A 15393-nucleotide genomic window follows, 5' to 3' on the forward strand; every position below is an offset into this window, starting at 1 on the left:
TAACCTTTAATTTTTGATATTTATGTTGTTAATTTTTAAAATTTAACGAGATTACTTGCTTTGTTTACTTTGAAAATCTCAATGTACCATTGGATTACCTCAATATGTTGAGGTTAATCTTGTGTACAGTGTTTAATTTTTGTATAGTTGTTAAGATACCCTCTCCCCCTTTTTTTTTTAACAATTTTTGGCTAGGGTCTTTGGCTCGAACTTTGTTGGGCTCTTAGCGTCCCTTTCTTCTGCTTCTGATGATTGGCAGCAGCAGAAACTAATAATTACAAAACACAACTAGAGGGGAAAGCGTTGACGAGCATACAAGTAAAGAGTACGAACAGCATAGGTGAAAATCATGTACACTGGTTATCAACACTAAGCCAACGTATCTGCTAGTTCTGCTTGCCATTTTAGGTTAGGTAAGCGGATGGTGGCACGCACAATGTGGAATCGAGTCAACAAAACTTCGCGGTCTATTATTAAATTGTTGCATCTATTAAGACAGTTGCGATAAAGTTGTAAAATCCTCTAAAAGGTGTGTTTTCCAGCAGAGTATAAACAATTTTTTTTATATTTACGTACTTATTGTAAGGGTATTTTCCATATGATTTGTCTATTAAGTACACTTACATAGTTTGTAGAACAGCCTCAAATCGTCTGGGCTAGACTCCATGAGAAGCCAAAAATATTCCACAGTAATGGTCCATTCAGACTCGATCACATTCAGCAGTTGCCTCAGTTTATGATAAGTGATCATTCGCGGGATTCCGGAAAAATCAAATGCCTCCTCACTGAACAGGCAGACAAATTAATACAATAAAGTAAAACCCTCATACCCTGGAACCATTCTTGAACGACCCGTGCCATGTGACATAAGATATTACCCTATTGCCCCTAACTATTTCCAAATGGATAAATTTAGCTTGAAGGGACGCATCCGAGCAGTAAATATGTTCAAGTAGGCTGTTGCATTCGCACATTTGTTCACCGATAGCTGGGAATCTAACGTGTACCATGAAAACACTCGCCATACAATTTTTCCACTTCCCTGACCATCCTGCAATGTTGACACCTAAATCGATGAGTCCATAAATTCATGCTAACTTCATAACTCTGTCAGTACAGAACAAGTGGAACTGAGATTCATCATTTCCAGATTGTCCAATTGTCCAGAAAAGCGAGTATACCAAACAATTCTACAGGGAAATTCAATGAACCAGTAAATCAGGATTCCTTATAAGGGGGACATTAACTTTTGTCACTCACACGCTAGCAAGAATTTTGTAGATTTGTTGGATGACTGTTTTCTACAGCAACACGTTAGAGAAGAAGCAACACTCTTCATCTGTTATCAACAGCGATTCTTCAATCATTAAGACAAAACTACGGTCAAGGATAAAAGGAAAGGCTTTTGTTTTTGTAAGGATAGCTATAGTTTTTAAATTTTAAATTCTCTGTTGTGGGATGCTGTAACATCCAGTGTTTAAACACACACAGTTTTTAAATTCTGTGCAGTTGTGTGCTGTCACTGACAGGAACTGGTGTTGTTACCAACAGTAAATTCTAAATTGGAAGCATTCGGGGAATTTATCATATAAACTACTAGGCTTTTCGTACCAACTAAGGAATACTGTACACGGCTCAGTCCTAGATGGAAGTCAGATGAACTGATGAGATTTATGGCAGAGAAGAAAAACGCGTGGGATACAAATAAATTATCAGGTGATACATAAGCTTATGGTATATATAAATTAGTCTGTAATAAAGTCACAAAGGGGATTACTTCAAAACCAAGAGCTACCTTGCAGCATGCCCAGACTTTGGAATGGATAAAATTCAATATGGAAACCTGCAATTTTGACATCTGCACTGAAGATATGCAAAGCAGATTTAAAGAATTCAATTCTTATAAACACACAAATGGCGTGCAACATGAAATGCTTCCTAGTCAAGCCCTGCTAATCAATCAACTTGTAAACAAGAATACAATTCAGAAAATTATTAACCAATTACGAATTGAAATTACCTAGATTCCAAAACAGGCTAGTAGTAATAAACATATAAGCTATCGTCCAATTCCTGTATCGTCAATAATCGCTAAAATTATTGATAAGATCATGCTGCCATATCTTCAGGATGCGATCTTCGCTAATGCACCTATTACCATGCATTTCGGTCCTAGAGGGTGCTCCACATCAACAAGCATAGCTGACACCATTGTGCGCATCAAAACTGCGTTTCAGGATAAAGCACAATGCGATGTCTTTTACTTAGACATCAAAGGTACTTTCGACAACATTGATCACAAGAAAGCAATTGAAGTACTAAAACTAAAAAATCATTTCCCCATTGATACAATGGTTATATCCTATCTTCAGTACAGCCTCAATCACAGAAATCTCATCTTCCCCACTAATACTGATAATATTCTCGTCACAACCACAACAGGCATTCCTTAATGAGGTGTTCTCTCCAGTACTATACTTTCAGCATTTCTACAACCACTTCTACAATAAAATCCAAATCTGCTGGCTTATGCCGATGATTTAAAGTTGTTTATTATTTCCAAATCCTGTGATGACGTTTCCAAGGTCAGTCATGATGCGAATTTACAGATGTGCGGAATCATTTGAAGAATCTCAATCGGACTATAAATACAAATAAATCTGCTCAAATAACTTATTCCTTACAGAAACAACGAAACCACATAGAAATTAAAACTGCAAATGTTTCAATTCCCAACGTATATGCTCACAAACACCTGGGAGTTGTTTTGACATAAATATTTCCTTTAATTCTCACTAGGTATATGTTGCTAAAAAAATTCAGAAAGCAAACTGGCTGATCAAGCAAGAAACAACAGCCATTCAAGATAGAGAAAGAGTCATAAACCATGTTCAGAGATGTATTTTTCCCAATTCTCTGTTATGCCTCCGAAATCTGGTCTGGCGCTCCTCAAGTTACAGTAAAAAAATTCCTTGCCCTAGAGTATTGGGTTCTTAGATGGCTCAACAATAAACTTCGTTTTCCCCGTACAATATCCAGGCAACAGCTTTATAAAAACTTAAAAACAAAGCCTCTGCTACAGATGATCAACGAGTCTGGAATCATGCTTCTTGCAAAGTTAATTACCTCTGTAACAGATTCACCAAACTTAGCCAACATAATAGCTTCCACCAACAGAGAAAATTCAAGAAACCAACAACAATTCAAATCCAACACTCCATACTAAAACAAATGGACAGGATGTTCCCCAATGCATCCCTTCACCTCATAAATTATCACAGCATTGATTGTAAGAGGTTGCTCAACTCTGAAGCCTACAGGAGTTTCACTTCCAATCAAATAATGAGAAATAAATACAGTTGCCTACCTGCAACACAGTAACAGCACCCGAGAGCCAAATGTGATGTTCTGCAATATATATTTTTGATCATTATAATTCATATTCGTTGTTAATGTACATATAGAATATCCTATGTATTTTTTTTTATATCTTGCTCCTTTGTACTGAATTTATGCCCTTAGCCTAGTTCTGTGATGGGCTTGCTTTATTTGCAATAAATGAATATTTATTTATTTATTTGGCAAGCTAAGGCAAGTTATGAGACGCCTCTGACAACGAATGCAAAGAAAGCAGCAAAGATGGTTTGCTTATATTAACAATAGAAGGAAAGGGTTGAATCACATTAGGCCACGATGTAAATGGTTAACTGTTGATCACCCTGCTTAGGTTGTTGACAAACCAAATAGGTATTTTACATTTATATTCACACATGACGAATTCTTTAAGGAACGGGATGCCATAAGTTTATCAAACTTTAACGGGGGAACTAAATGATTTTGTGATTACTGAGAGGAGAGTGGAAGAGAAATTGTTGAAAACAATGATAAAAAAGGCGCCTAAGGTGGATGAAACCTATACAGTTATATTAAGGGAGGCAAAAAGGAGGACAGCAAACCCTTATCCATAATTATTAGAGCACACTCTTTGATTTAGGAGAGGTCGCTATGGACTGGAGAAGTGCAAATTATCAACAATTCATAAAGAAGGATCAAAAGGTTTTCAGAAGACATGAATAAATATAGACCTGTTAGCTTAACGTCTGTTCCGGATAAAATAATGGAGTTACAGAGATAATAAAAGACCATCTAAGCAGTAATGTAATTATACTGCAATCGCAGCATGGATTTGCTAAGGACCGGTCTTCTCTAACCAATCTTTCAGAAGATTGGAGTAAATATAGACCTGTTAGCTTAACGTCTGTTCCCGATAAAATAATGGAGCTACAGAGGTAATAAAAGACCATCTAGGCAGTAATGTAATTATACTGCAATCGCAGCATGGATTTGCTAAGGACCAGTCTTCTCTAACCAATCTCATAAATTACTATGATGTAGTGACCAAGAAACTGGATGCAAAAAAAAAATTTGACATCATATACTTGGATTTCAGGTAGACTCTTGGTACTGTTACATATAAAAGACTGCTATACAATCTGGAGCAACGTATTAATTGAGAAAAGTTATTGCTATGGATAGAGGGATGGTTAAGCGGAAGAAGACAGATAATGGTTATCGATGTGCACTGTTCTTCGTGGCCTAATGTTAGTGAATTTCCTCAGATTTGATGTCGAACGTATCCATTAAGCCTGCGATAGATCAGGTTTAATGTCTAAATTTGGAGATGATACAGAGGTTGTCAGAGTGGTTAATGACAGTAATCAGGTGAGCTACTGTTACAAGATCTAGAAAAATTAGGCCGACGGGATGGCAAATGACAGTTGAAGTTTGACATTGACAAATGCAATATACTGCATATGGGTTGAAATAATCCCAGATTAACGTATCAACTTTATGCTGCTACACTCATATTAGTGGAAAATGAAAAAGCCCTGAAAATTTTTCATGTAGTCAGATATGAAGTTTTCCGCTAATGGAGTTTTGTACAGAGACTTTGATAGCAGCGATAATGAGGTGATTATCTTTTTGTACAAGGCCATGATTAGGCCGCACCTTGAGTACTGTATACAGGCCCGGAGGCCTCACTTTAGGAAGGATACAGATCTGCTGCAATGGGCACATAGAAGATCAACCAGATTGGTGAAGGGAACAAAAGGGTGCTCATAGAAAGAAAGCCCCAGTTCCGCAAAGTGAAATGTCTATAGATCTGATGTCGTGTTTGAGACCTTGAATGCATTGATTAAGCTAAATGTTGATAGCATTCTTACTCTTGCTGCGACTGCACACATGAAGCTGCATAAATTCAAATTGAGGAAGGATAGTTGCCAAAAAAATGCGCGGAAATCTGCCTTCAGCCAGGTGGTTGATTGTTGGAGCAAATTTGCAACTCTTGTGGAAGTGGGTGGTTTCAATAAAATTCAATTAAGAACCAGAAAAATATTGGGAAGTATGCATGGTTGAAATATGTAGGTTTCTGTGTTTTTCTTTTTTTCTTTTTTTTTGTTTGTTGATCCTTTATAAGTTTGCCTCCGTTTTTATAAATTGGTGTTCTTGCATCAATTTCTACTACTAATACACACACATTGGCCAAAAGAATGCTAACTTTTATTCAGTATCGAATCGGGCCGCCTTTGATTCAAATAAAAGGAAGTGTGCAATGAAGCATTGATGCCGTAAGGTGTTGGTCTAATTCTAACCATTCTTACAGAAAAACATCGCGCAACTACGACAAATTTGAAGAAAGAGAACTTCGTTGCCTAATTGCTCTACTGTACTATAAAACTCTTAGTTTTTATCAAAATCCTTGAAACTAGTAGACATATATCATGTCGCAACAGGTTTCCATAGTAAAGCATAGGGAACAATGTTTTGATCAATATCGTTCGGTTAATTTTGGGAATTTCTTTAAAAAAGCTGATATCATCAGTTTTTTTAAAGAAATTCCCAAAATTAACCGAACGGTATTAATCAAACCGTTCGGTTTAATTTTGTTCCCTATGCTTTACTAGGGGAACCTGTCACGATACGATATACATCTCTACTAGTTTCAAGGATTTTGATAAAAACTAAGAGTTTTCTAGTGTAGCAGCGTAAGTTCAATTAATTTGATCAGCTTTTGTAAACAAATAACCGAAATTAACCAAGGTGTGTTGATCCAAACATTGCTCCCTATGCATTAATATGAGATGCTGTCACGATACGATGTATCTTTATTGGTTTTAAGGATTTCGATAAAAACTGACCCAGCATGTCCCAAACATTCTCCATAGAACTGAGATGAGGTAAATGTGAGGGCCAGGTAAGATGGCGAAAATCGCTGGCATGTTCTCAGAACCATTGTGGCATAATGTGTTGTTGCATTTCATCCAAAATGTGGCCATCATCTCCTGCATGAAAGCGTAAAATATAAGACTGAAGTATATCAGATACAAAATTCAGGTACACCCTGTATGACATTCGTCCTTCCACACGAATTAACACGAATCCGTGCCAACAAACATTACACATTCCCAATACCATGATACTACCTTCAGATGCTTGATTTGTCTTAACAAGGCAAGCAGGTCCATTGCTTCTTGAGTTTATCGAAACACTCTCTGCCTACCATCAGTGCAACACAAAGTGCATCGTGCTTTGTCTGCCTACATGTCTTTCTTCCATTGTTCCGCTGTCTAATCACGACGTTCTTGGCACCATTGCAAAGTAGATTTTTCTGTTTTCTTGAAATATGTGGCATCTGAAGAGGCAGTCGATTGTCAATACTGAATTTCTTCAATTTCCGGCGCCTAGAACGGGTTGAAATAGGGGAAATTCTAGGTTTGATTGAACTCTGATGTCTTATTTTTCGTACAGTCCTCCTTAGAATAGCTTGAGTTATGCTTGATTTCAACGGACAAAACTTTCAACAGTGTGTTTTATCCTAGGGTCCACTTATAGAAGAAAATTTAAAACTTTCCGTGTGATTTTCCATCCAAAGGCCTCCAAGTGTTTAAACGCCTTTAAGCATTAAAAAGTCACATGTAACAGAAACAGCTCCAAACTCTTTTCTTTCATATCTGTTCTCCACAGCCTTGCAAAAATATTTAAATCTCCAAAGCCTTGGTAAAATATTGAAATTCTATCATTACAAAAGGCACACTAAAATTGCAATAGCGCGCATTTTTTTTTATTTTTTCATTTATTTACACACCCAAATATTATGTACAATTTCAAGAAACATAAACAATAATCTATATACAATTTTATGTACATTTTCATTCTCATATATATAATTACCCTAGCATATATATATATATATATATATATATATATATATTGTTCACAATACAGTTGAGGAAACACAGTACAAAACACGTGTGTGTGTCCTGGTATTAAGGGTGGCCCCTAGGCATAGCCCATCTCCACCTAGTGGATCTGTATTGAATGTAGGACCTCTGCAAAGGAGCAGCCAACACCTGTGCAGCTGCTGTCTGGTGCCTGTCCATAGGCGCGAGTAGCCAGGCTTGGGTTTTTTTGTTTTTTTTTAAACCTTTTACATGCCAAAGTGCACGAAATCCCGCACCCACTGGAGGTAGTGCAATACCAGTGGGTGCCCGCCCGCTCATAGGCTGCCCAGGCCTAGAGCCCGCAAAAAAAAAAAAAAAGGCTGGAGCTCCAAAAACCCATTGAAGTCACACAGCCAAGACAAACATTTTTAAAGAGACCTGCAGTTATCAGGAGCATTATATATCAGTTATCCTATTAAGTTTAGCATTAACAAGGAAATAAACTGTTAACATTGATTACACTATTTACATTACAGTGAGATTTACCAGTCTCTCTGTTTGACAGTTCTAGCAACAGAATTTGAAAATTATTTAAGGTCGTTTTTACAGCAATAGCACGCAGAAAAGCATTTTCATAAATAAAAACATAAAGCTAATATCAACTCCTCTATTGGTTATAGTGCAAGAAAATCGATTTCAAATGCGCCGCCGAACACCACCAGAAAATCGTTATTTTCCTTCTCGTTTAAGTAGAGAGAACAATATCGCAACAGAAAGACTCGGTTTCAGTTGTCAAAATGGATTTGAAAGACAGCAACTTCTACAGAGGATTTCGTTTCGTTGCTTTAATCCACATATTTAGTGGGCATTGCTTCTTGAAAGGTCTCTTTACATCGAGGATTTCTCGGGTTTACGCTCGCACATGCAGTCCTCAATCTTTCTACCGCTTGCTGATCATTGGTGTTATGATTGCACATTTTTCCCTGACGGCAGGAAATGCTATCGAATATTGGAAAAAATATAACGATTACACCCAGAATGCGATTTACTTGTACTGTTTTTCATTCGCCATATTTATGCCCGTCTTTATGTTCAAGACAAAAAAGAAACTGATTACTCTCGTGGAAAACTGCTGCAATCTCGAAGCAACCCTGAAAGCAAAATTCTCAGATCCGTACAAATTAAGGAACATCATCGGAGCGATTACTTCCCTTCACTTGTTTATGTTGTGTTTTTGCTTTTCACTTCCATATTTTTTTAGTTCAGATGTCATATCATCGTGTCGTTTAATTTTCCCAGCTGCTGGGTCAATGCAATGTGCGCTATTCGCAGTAACTGATGGATTTTTATCATATGTTTACGAAGTCGCACCAACTGTTGTGATTACTTGGATGTCTTATTTTTCGGAATTTTGCAGGCAATCTTTTTCTATCTTGAATCGAGTATTAGAGGAGAGGAGAGAAAATTTTTTCTTAAAGAAAAATGAGAAACTGGAGGAGATCAGAATGCTTTACGTGAATTGCAGCAGTATCTTTAAGGAAGCAAACAATCTGTTTTCTGGTAGCCTTTTTTTTTCGTTTGCCATGAACACAGCATTGTGTTGCTTCATGGGCTTCCAAATTTTGGACAATCATCCATATTTTATTGAAAGAGAGAAATTTGCGTTTTTTGTGGTGTATGTATTTTGCCTCATGACGTGGGTAGCTAGCTACATGCACAGTGCAAAGGAAGAGGTAAGTGCAACTGAATTATCGTAATTATTCTTTTTTTTACCATAAATGTGCATTTAAAACTAAGCAGTGCTTATTACAACATTCCAGAATGAAAACATTATGAAACATTCTTGTTCTTACAGCAGATATATATCACATCGAGGTCGCGGTTTTCCTAAAAGAATATAATATATGTCACACCTTATGACATATACCCAGCTATCTGCAAACTAATTATCACAAAATTGAACAGACCAAAAAAACGTCAATATCTGACTGAAAATTTGCATTAAAATTATCTCTGATTACTAATATAGACTGTTAAACAGAAAATTACAATTAATGGTAAAATAATAAATGAATATGTACATATATTAAGCGCGACCTGTTGATCGCTTATAAAGGAGAATATGGATATGGAGGAGGTATAATATCCTCTCGTCGCTATACAGTTCTCATAGTAATGCAGCATCTTGATGAAGAACTATGAAGAATTAATTCCCCAGGCAAATACCAACTGTCTACGAGAGCACTTCTAAGTTCATGGAGTTGAAACCGAGTTCTTTCGGTTTAAAATCGTAAAATGGTGTTGCTCACCACTCTTCTCCCACAGTACTTTTCATTATCGGTATAGAGTGGGCAGCGTACAAATAATACCGATATTAGATAGAATACATTTCTACAAATACCCCTTTCTTCTTCAAAATATATACTGTACTAGTTGTTCCCGCTACTGTAAGCGATGAGTGCCAAAACCTATTCATTTTCCCGACCTCCCTCCAGGATGTCCCTTTCCGATATTGGTGAGATATTTTTCAGCTCTCTGTATCGCTCCAGTTCAATTCATATATCTCGAATTACTCTATAAAGCAAATCTGGACTCATAAATAAACAAAATACAAACCGATAAAGAGTGTTGTCTCTTCTGTGATGAGGGGTGAAGGGTCGTTCGTCTTGCATCGTCAGTTGTTGTTCCTGTTGTGTCAGTGAACTGAATGCAGTTGAGATAGTGCTTAAAGAAGTCTTTACATCAAAATTCTATTCAGTATATCAAAGAAGCCAAGGTTAATAATTACAAGTCTCTGTTCCTCCTTCTGCTGTTTTAAGGCTATTTAGCATATATGCACCATGTCCTCCGTCCGCAAGTAACAACTCGACTCCCACTGGACGGGTTTTCATGAGTTATTTATTTGGGCCTGTTAGAAAGATTTGTCAAAAGCCATTCAAAATTAAAATAAAATCAGACCAATATAAATCCGACAATTATTATTTCTTCGTCTATCAGTCCGCACTCAATAACTCGACTCTCAGAGAATGGATTTTCCTAAAATTTTATATCTCTCTCTTTAGAATTTGTCGATTCCTCCGGAATTTAATTGAAATGGGATCAACTGAAAATTGGGCAATTATTATTTAGTTGTTCATATAGATATCAAATATAGGCTTCGTTTTTTTTCCATCTGATGCGTGAAGGAATGACAGGACAACGTAACTGATGCACAGGAACGAAATTTTTTCGATTCGCTCAAGGGGCGAATTTCAAAGCGCGTTTGAGTTTTTTTTTTTTTTTTTCATTACTTTTGACCGATTAATAGTGAAAAGAAAATAGTTATCGCCTTATAAATTAATTACTATGATTATAACTTTACAGAATACTTAATAAAACTCGATAGTTTTTTCGATCTCTGAACTCTGCCGTTCTGTTTAATTTCAGCTGCATGATATTTATGAGTCAATCCTGCATACTTTTAAGTCTCTTTTCTCTCTGTATATATATTCCCACATAAACGTTTGGAATTGCAGCGTATGACAACAGTTTTCGCTTTTTTTTTTTTTTTTGAAATTAGATATGACAATGTGAGATATAATATAAAACAACAACTTTAAATTATTAAGCAGTGAAAAATTTAAAGCATTAAAATATTAACAACTACACTGATTTTTCATCAAAATATCCTCCACAAGATTGTATCACTGCCCGACACAAGCTTGGAATTCTGGCGATTTATTTTATAATCGTGTCTTCACTAACATTATTCCAAGCGATCTGCAGGATTCCCCATAAAATTTGTGAAGATGGGCAAATTCGACATACTTGACGTACTAGATGATCCCATAAAAAGCTCTACTGGGTTTAGAGGTGATTGTGGTGGCTACATAATTTGCAATATTCCTCCTGTTGGTTAGCTGTTTAGTTTAGAACTGTGCTTCTGGTCATTGTTTTGTTATAATATACAATTTATTTCACAAAGTCGAAGTCCACAGTATATTGCATTATATTCAACAATGTTTTTATAGCTTTCTTTTCTTAAAATCCTTCAATTCTGAATCTCACTCACTCCAGAAAAATAGAAGCAACCCCAGATCATGATAGAACCACCACTGTACTGAACTGTTGGCACTAAACAATGTGGCACCCATTTTTTATTCAGTTGATCGCCTCAGATAAACTCTACACTGGATCCAAAAATTTCAAATTTAGATTCATGCGTCTAGAGTACGTTTTCCACTCTTCAACTGTGGTCAAGGTGTGGCATAGTATTTAGTATTTAGGGTTAGGCGCCACCTATGGTTTGCCATATCTGCGCCATATGTACTCTGTGATGGAATGCAGAACTACTGCATAAGCCAGAAAAAAGTGTAGTGTCTGGTCTATGCATAATTGTGTTATTATTTTGTTTTTGTGGCTCTGACTACTTTGGCGCAGGGCCCCTAGTGGAACCCTACGTTGCCCGTCCATCACCATTGGGAGGTGAAGTAAGCTGCCTTCATACTCTGACTGATCTCCGCCAGGGTCGCCTGAGCTTTCTGGACGAAGACCAAAAAAAAAGGAAGGAAGAGAGTGGGGAAGAAAGTACAAGTGGCGTAGTCAAAGTACGTAAAAGTAAAAGGAGGAGGAGGATGAAGAAAGAAGGTTTCCTCCGGCGAAAAGAAGAGGTGGGAAGGAAGACAGCTTACAGAACAAGGGAGGTCTGGAAAGTTGGGTAGGTATAATGGGAAGTGTCTGAGTTTGATTGCTATCAGTTCAGTGCAGTGCAGTCATTCCTACGAGGAAGATGTCCAGTTGGGTGTTCATTCAATTCTGATAGTGGCCGGTGATGAGGGAAGAGCAGGTGCGGGGAGAGATCGCAGCCGTTTCAGGAACGTCTGGTCTAGATGTCTATGTTGTGGGATAACACGTGGAGAGATGATACCAATGCCTTTTGAAGACTGCTAAGGCATATCTGCTAAAACCTAAAAACGCTTCTTTTGATTTTAACAGCTTGCTTTCCGGAATAAGTGTGGTTAAATTTGTATCCAGTAAGAGTTGATTACGTAGGTCCAGGTAGATGTTACACGAGCGCATTACATGGTGCCAGTCCTCCAGTTCTTCACAAACACAATGGGCTTGGTTTACAAGCCCAAAGTCGCTTTTTGAATAACCCATGTCCTGACAGAAGAAAGGTAGTGTGTAAATTAGGAAAGAATCAGCCAAATCTTTGTTGTTTGTTGGGATAGGAGACACTAGTTAGAAATAGCTCAGTAGTACTGCCTTTGGTGGATTGGTTGGAACGCGATCTTTCGCGCAAGTGTAATTCCCTGTGTAAAGGCGAATGCAAATCACTGGAGTTTGTGTCCTGAAAGGTGTGCGCACGCGCAATATGGTGTTTGTAAAGACGACGGAGAACTACAAAAAAGGATGCACACGTGCGTGCACCCTTGCCTTCTTCTCAATAAAGTGAAATTGGATGAAATAACGCTTCACGCCAGTCCCCAATGTCTGACACCCATTACTGGAATAAGCAGTTAGTTGCACAATTTATAAATATTTATCGAGAGAATCCGTGTTTGTCGAAAGTAAAACTTACATCACAAAAAATTTTCGTAATGAAACTTGGTTTCAAGGACAAATTGGTTTCTCTCTGCAAGCTGATTTCCCTGCAAGATGCTTTCAGGGAAAACAGGCATTTTTATGATTTCAGTTTCGTTTTCAAGTAAACAGCCTTATGTGACTGCCTACTTGAAAATGAAAACCAGAATACGTTGGGCTCAATAAATATAATTGCAAACAGAGGGTTGGTCCACTTCAAATCTCTCGAGTGTCATCAGAACTTTTAGAAACTCAATCACTCTACATGCCTCTCAATGAGCATGTTACGAAGTACAGTTTTGCATTTACACGTTCTTGAACAAAAGCCGGAATCTCCACTCCAGTCGCACGCGCTTTCTGAAGTACGGTTACCACGCTCTTAAACGGAACTGTTTTAACTCGCATTCAAAACCGCAGGAAAGAATGCCCACAAGAGTGTGGCTACTTTTCAATCGACCCGCGTCCAAAATTGTAGGCTTGCTTGCGAGCAAAGCCTCGCTGTTTCAGTCTTGGGCGCCGAAAAATTGCCCATGTAAAGGTCGCTATTATTTTATCCCCACCATCGTGTAAAGAGATTTTCCGGTGACTTCTACGGGATTATTCTCATTTGTATGCAAAATAAATCGGCTTTTTTACGCACTATAACGTTTAAGTTATCAAAACAAAACGATTCGCTCAATGATCAACATACGACGTAATAATTCGAATTCTTGGGGAATCCATGCGATATTTAAACAGAGAAGAATCGTGTAACCACTGCTTTGTTCTTTACTACGTATTAACCAAATCGATAAAACAAAAAAAAAAAAAAAAACTGACTTACTAGCGTCAGCCAACTTAACCTCAGCTGCATCAATACGTTTATTAAACAGTACCGGTTTTCGAGAATGAATCCCCAAACAAGAAGACCTCTTTGCTTCCTTTTAATCATAATGAATAAACCACCAATTGTCACTGGCACAGTTTGTTTCGTAAGAAGTGCAAAACTTCATTCAGATTTTAAATAATTTTTTTCTAACAGTTTAAAGCTTTATATAACTCTTAAATCTAAGATGAGCTATTTCGCATATAAGACCTTCATAGCAACATTAATCAGTTTCGGTAAAACTCCAGAACACGGTGCCCCTTTGAAAATCACGTGCCTAACCTGCTATGGTTAGCGTTAGTTAGGGTGTTTATCCCACCCTTGCCGCTGTTTTAAAATCGGGAACTCGTTTTCCTATTTTAAAACAGCTGGAAGAAGGGGAATAAACACTCCAAGACCATGGCAGGCTGAAGGTGCACCATGTTCTGGAGTATAGCGTCAGTGGCTATTAAAAGATACAATTACTCTCCTTGTCATTATTTTATTTTTTGTGGCCTGCATTTAAAAAAAAACAACAGTATATATTGAAAGATAGATACAAAACAACAAATCAGACAGTTCATAAAAAGTTCTTCTCATATTCCACAAGTGCATTTATTCTTCATCATCATAAATGAACAATTTCTAGAAAGCGATCCCAATTCAGAAAAATAAAACTCCCAATTGTTATAATAAGGGGAGGAAGCTAACAACGAAGACTCGCTTGCACGTTGAAGTGCAGGCAAATCATCGACAGTAGCTAATTTACATAGATCACGTTTTTATGAATTAATTTTCTCATGAGGCTACGTCAGCCAACTTAACCTTAGCATTTTACAATTTCGTTTCCAGGTCTCCTAATATTGAAAGCAACTCTTTGTTTATCCACGCTTAGGTAAGGCCTGAATGAGGACATTACTGAAGAATTTAAAGTTGTAGAAGAACCAGTAAATTACCATAAAGAAAAATTTTTAACATAAATAAAGGGTTCAAAAATGTTTCCTTTCTCCCCTCAGTCTACTAAAGCCGTTCACACATCAGAAATTTAAACCTTCAAACCACAAATGAAAAAAGCAAGCAAGATGTAACACAAAAACTGAAATGTGTCAATAAAAGATGAAATTACAACTCTTACTTGAAAGCCGAGGTACCACTGCTCGACCAAACCAAATCCAAAAGAAAATAATATGGAGCTTCCTAATGTGGAGTAGCCAGAGCAACATGTCCACTTGGAGTTCAGTCATTGTAGTTCAGAAGAATACTAATAAAACTATAACTTCATGAACATGAAATACATTTCGTTATTTACTGTTACCACAAATTAACAAACCAGAACTTAGTCAGACCGGGTATGAACTGCAACAGAACAGAATGCCGACTGACGTACCACGCCACCTATTGGTCACAGAGGAAAGAAAATTGCAAATTACTAAAACCTCCGATTATCAGACTATTTAGAGGCTGACTGTGGCGGAAGGTGAGGAGAGAGTGAATTGAAATTACCTGTCATAAAGTATTAAAATGCTTTTATCAAGAACGTCGTTATCATTAGAGCTTTTTATTTATACTCCTGTAATTCAGTGGAAGAAAAGAAGAAAGAAAATCTCTCTCTCTCCTCCCTTTCAACACAAAAAGCTTTTGATTCATTTGTCACAATTCCCACAGCAGATTGCTAGCTTGTTGCTGAATAAACTTCTTTCCAAATGATCTATCTCAATCACTTAGGAGACAATTTTGGCGGGCAAAATTTGAGGAACAACTGGG

The 15393-nt window shown here is 37.3% G+C and overlaps 1 protein-coding gene across 1 annotated transcript in view; it reads left to right on the top strand.

Moving 5' to 3' along the window:
• Positions 1–9425, top strand: part of LOC150089479 (uncharacterized) — a 37625-nt gene extending 28200 nt beyond the window's left edge. Inside the window, exon 4 of the mRNA XM_090389999.1 lies at positions 9315–9425. Within this exon, the coding sequence (XP_090246125.1) occupies positions 9315–9425 (111 nt within the window). The remainder of the gene's footprint in view (positions 1–9314) is intronic.
• Positions 9426–15393: the final 5968 nt, after the last annotated feature.

This window comes from Mastigoproctus giganteus, chromosome 2, assembly GCF_048544385.1.
Source record: "Mastigoproctus giganteus isolate SK-2022 chromosome 2, ASM4854438v1, whole genome shotgun sequence".
NCBI classification, from domain to species: Eukaryota; Metazoa; Arthropoda; class Arachnida; order Uropygi; family Thelyphonidae; genus Mastigoproctus; species Mastigoproctus giganteus.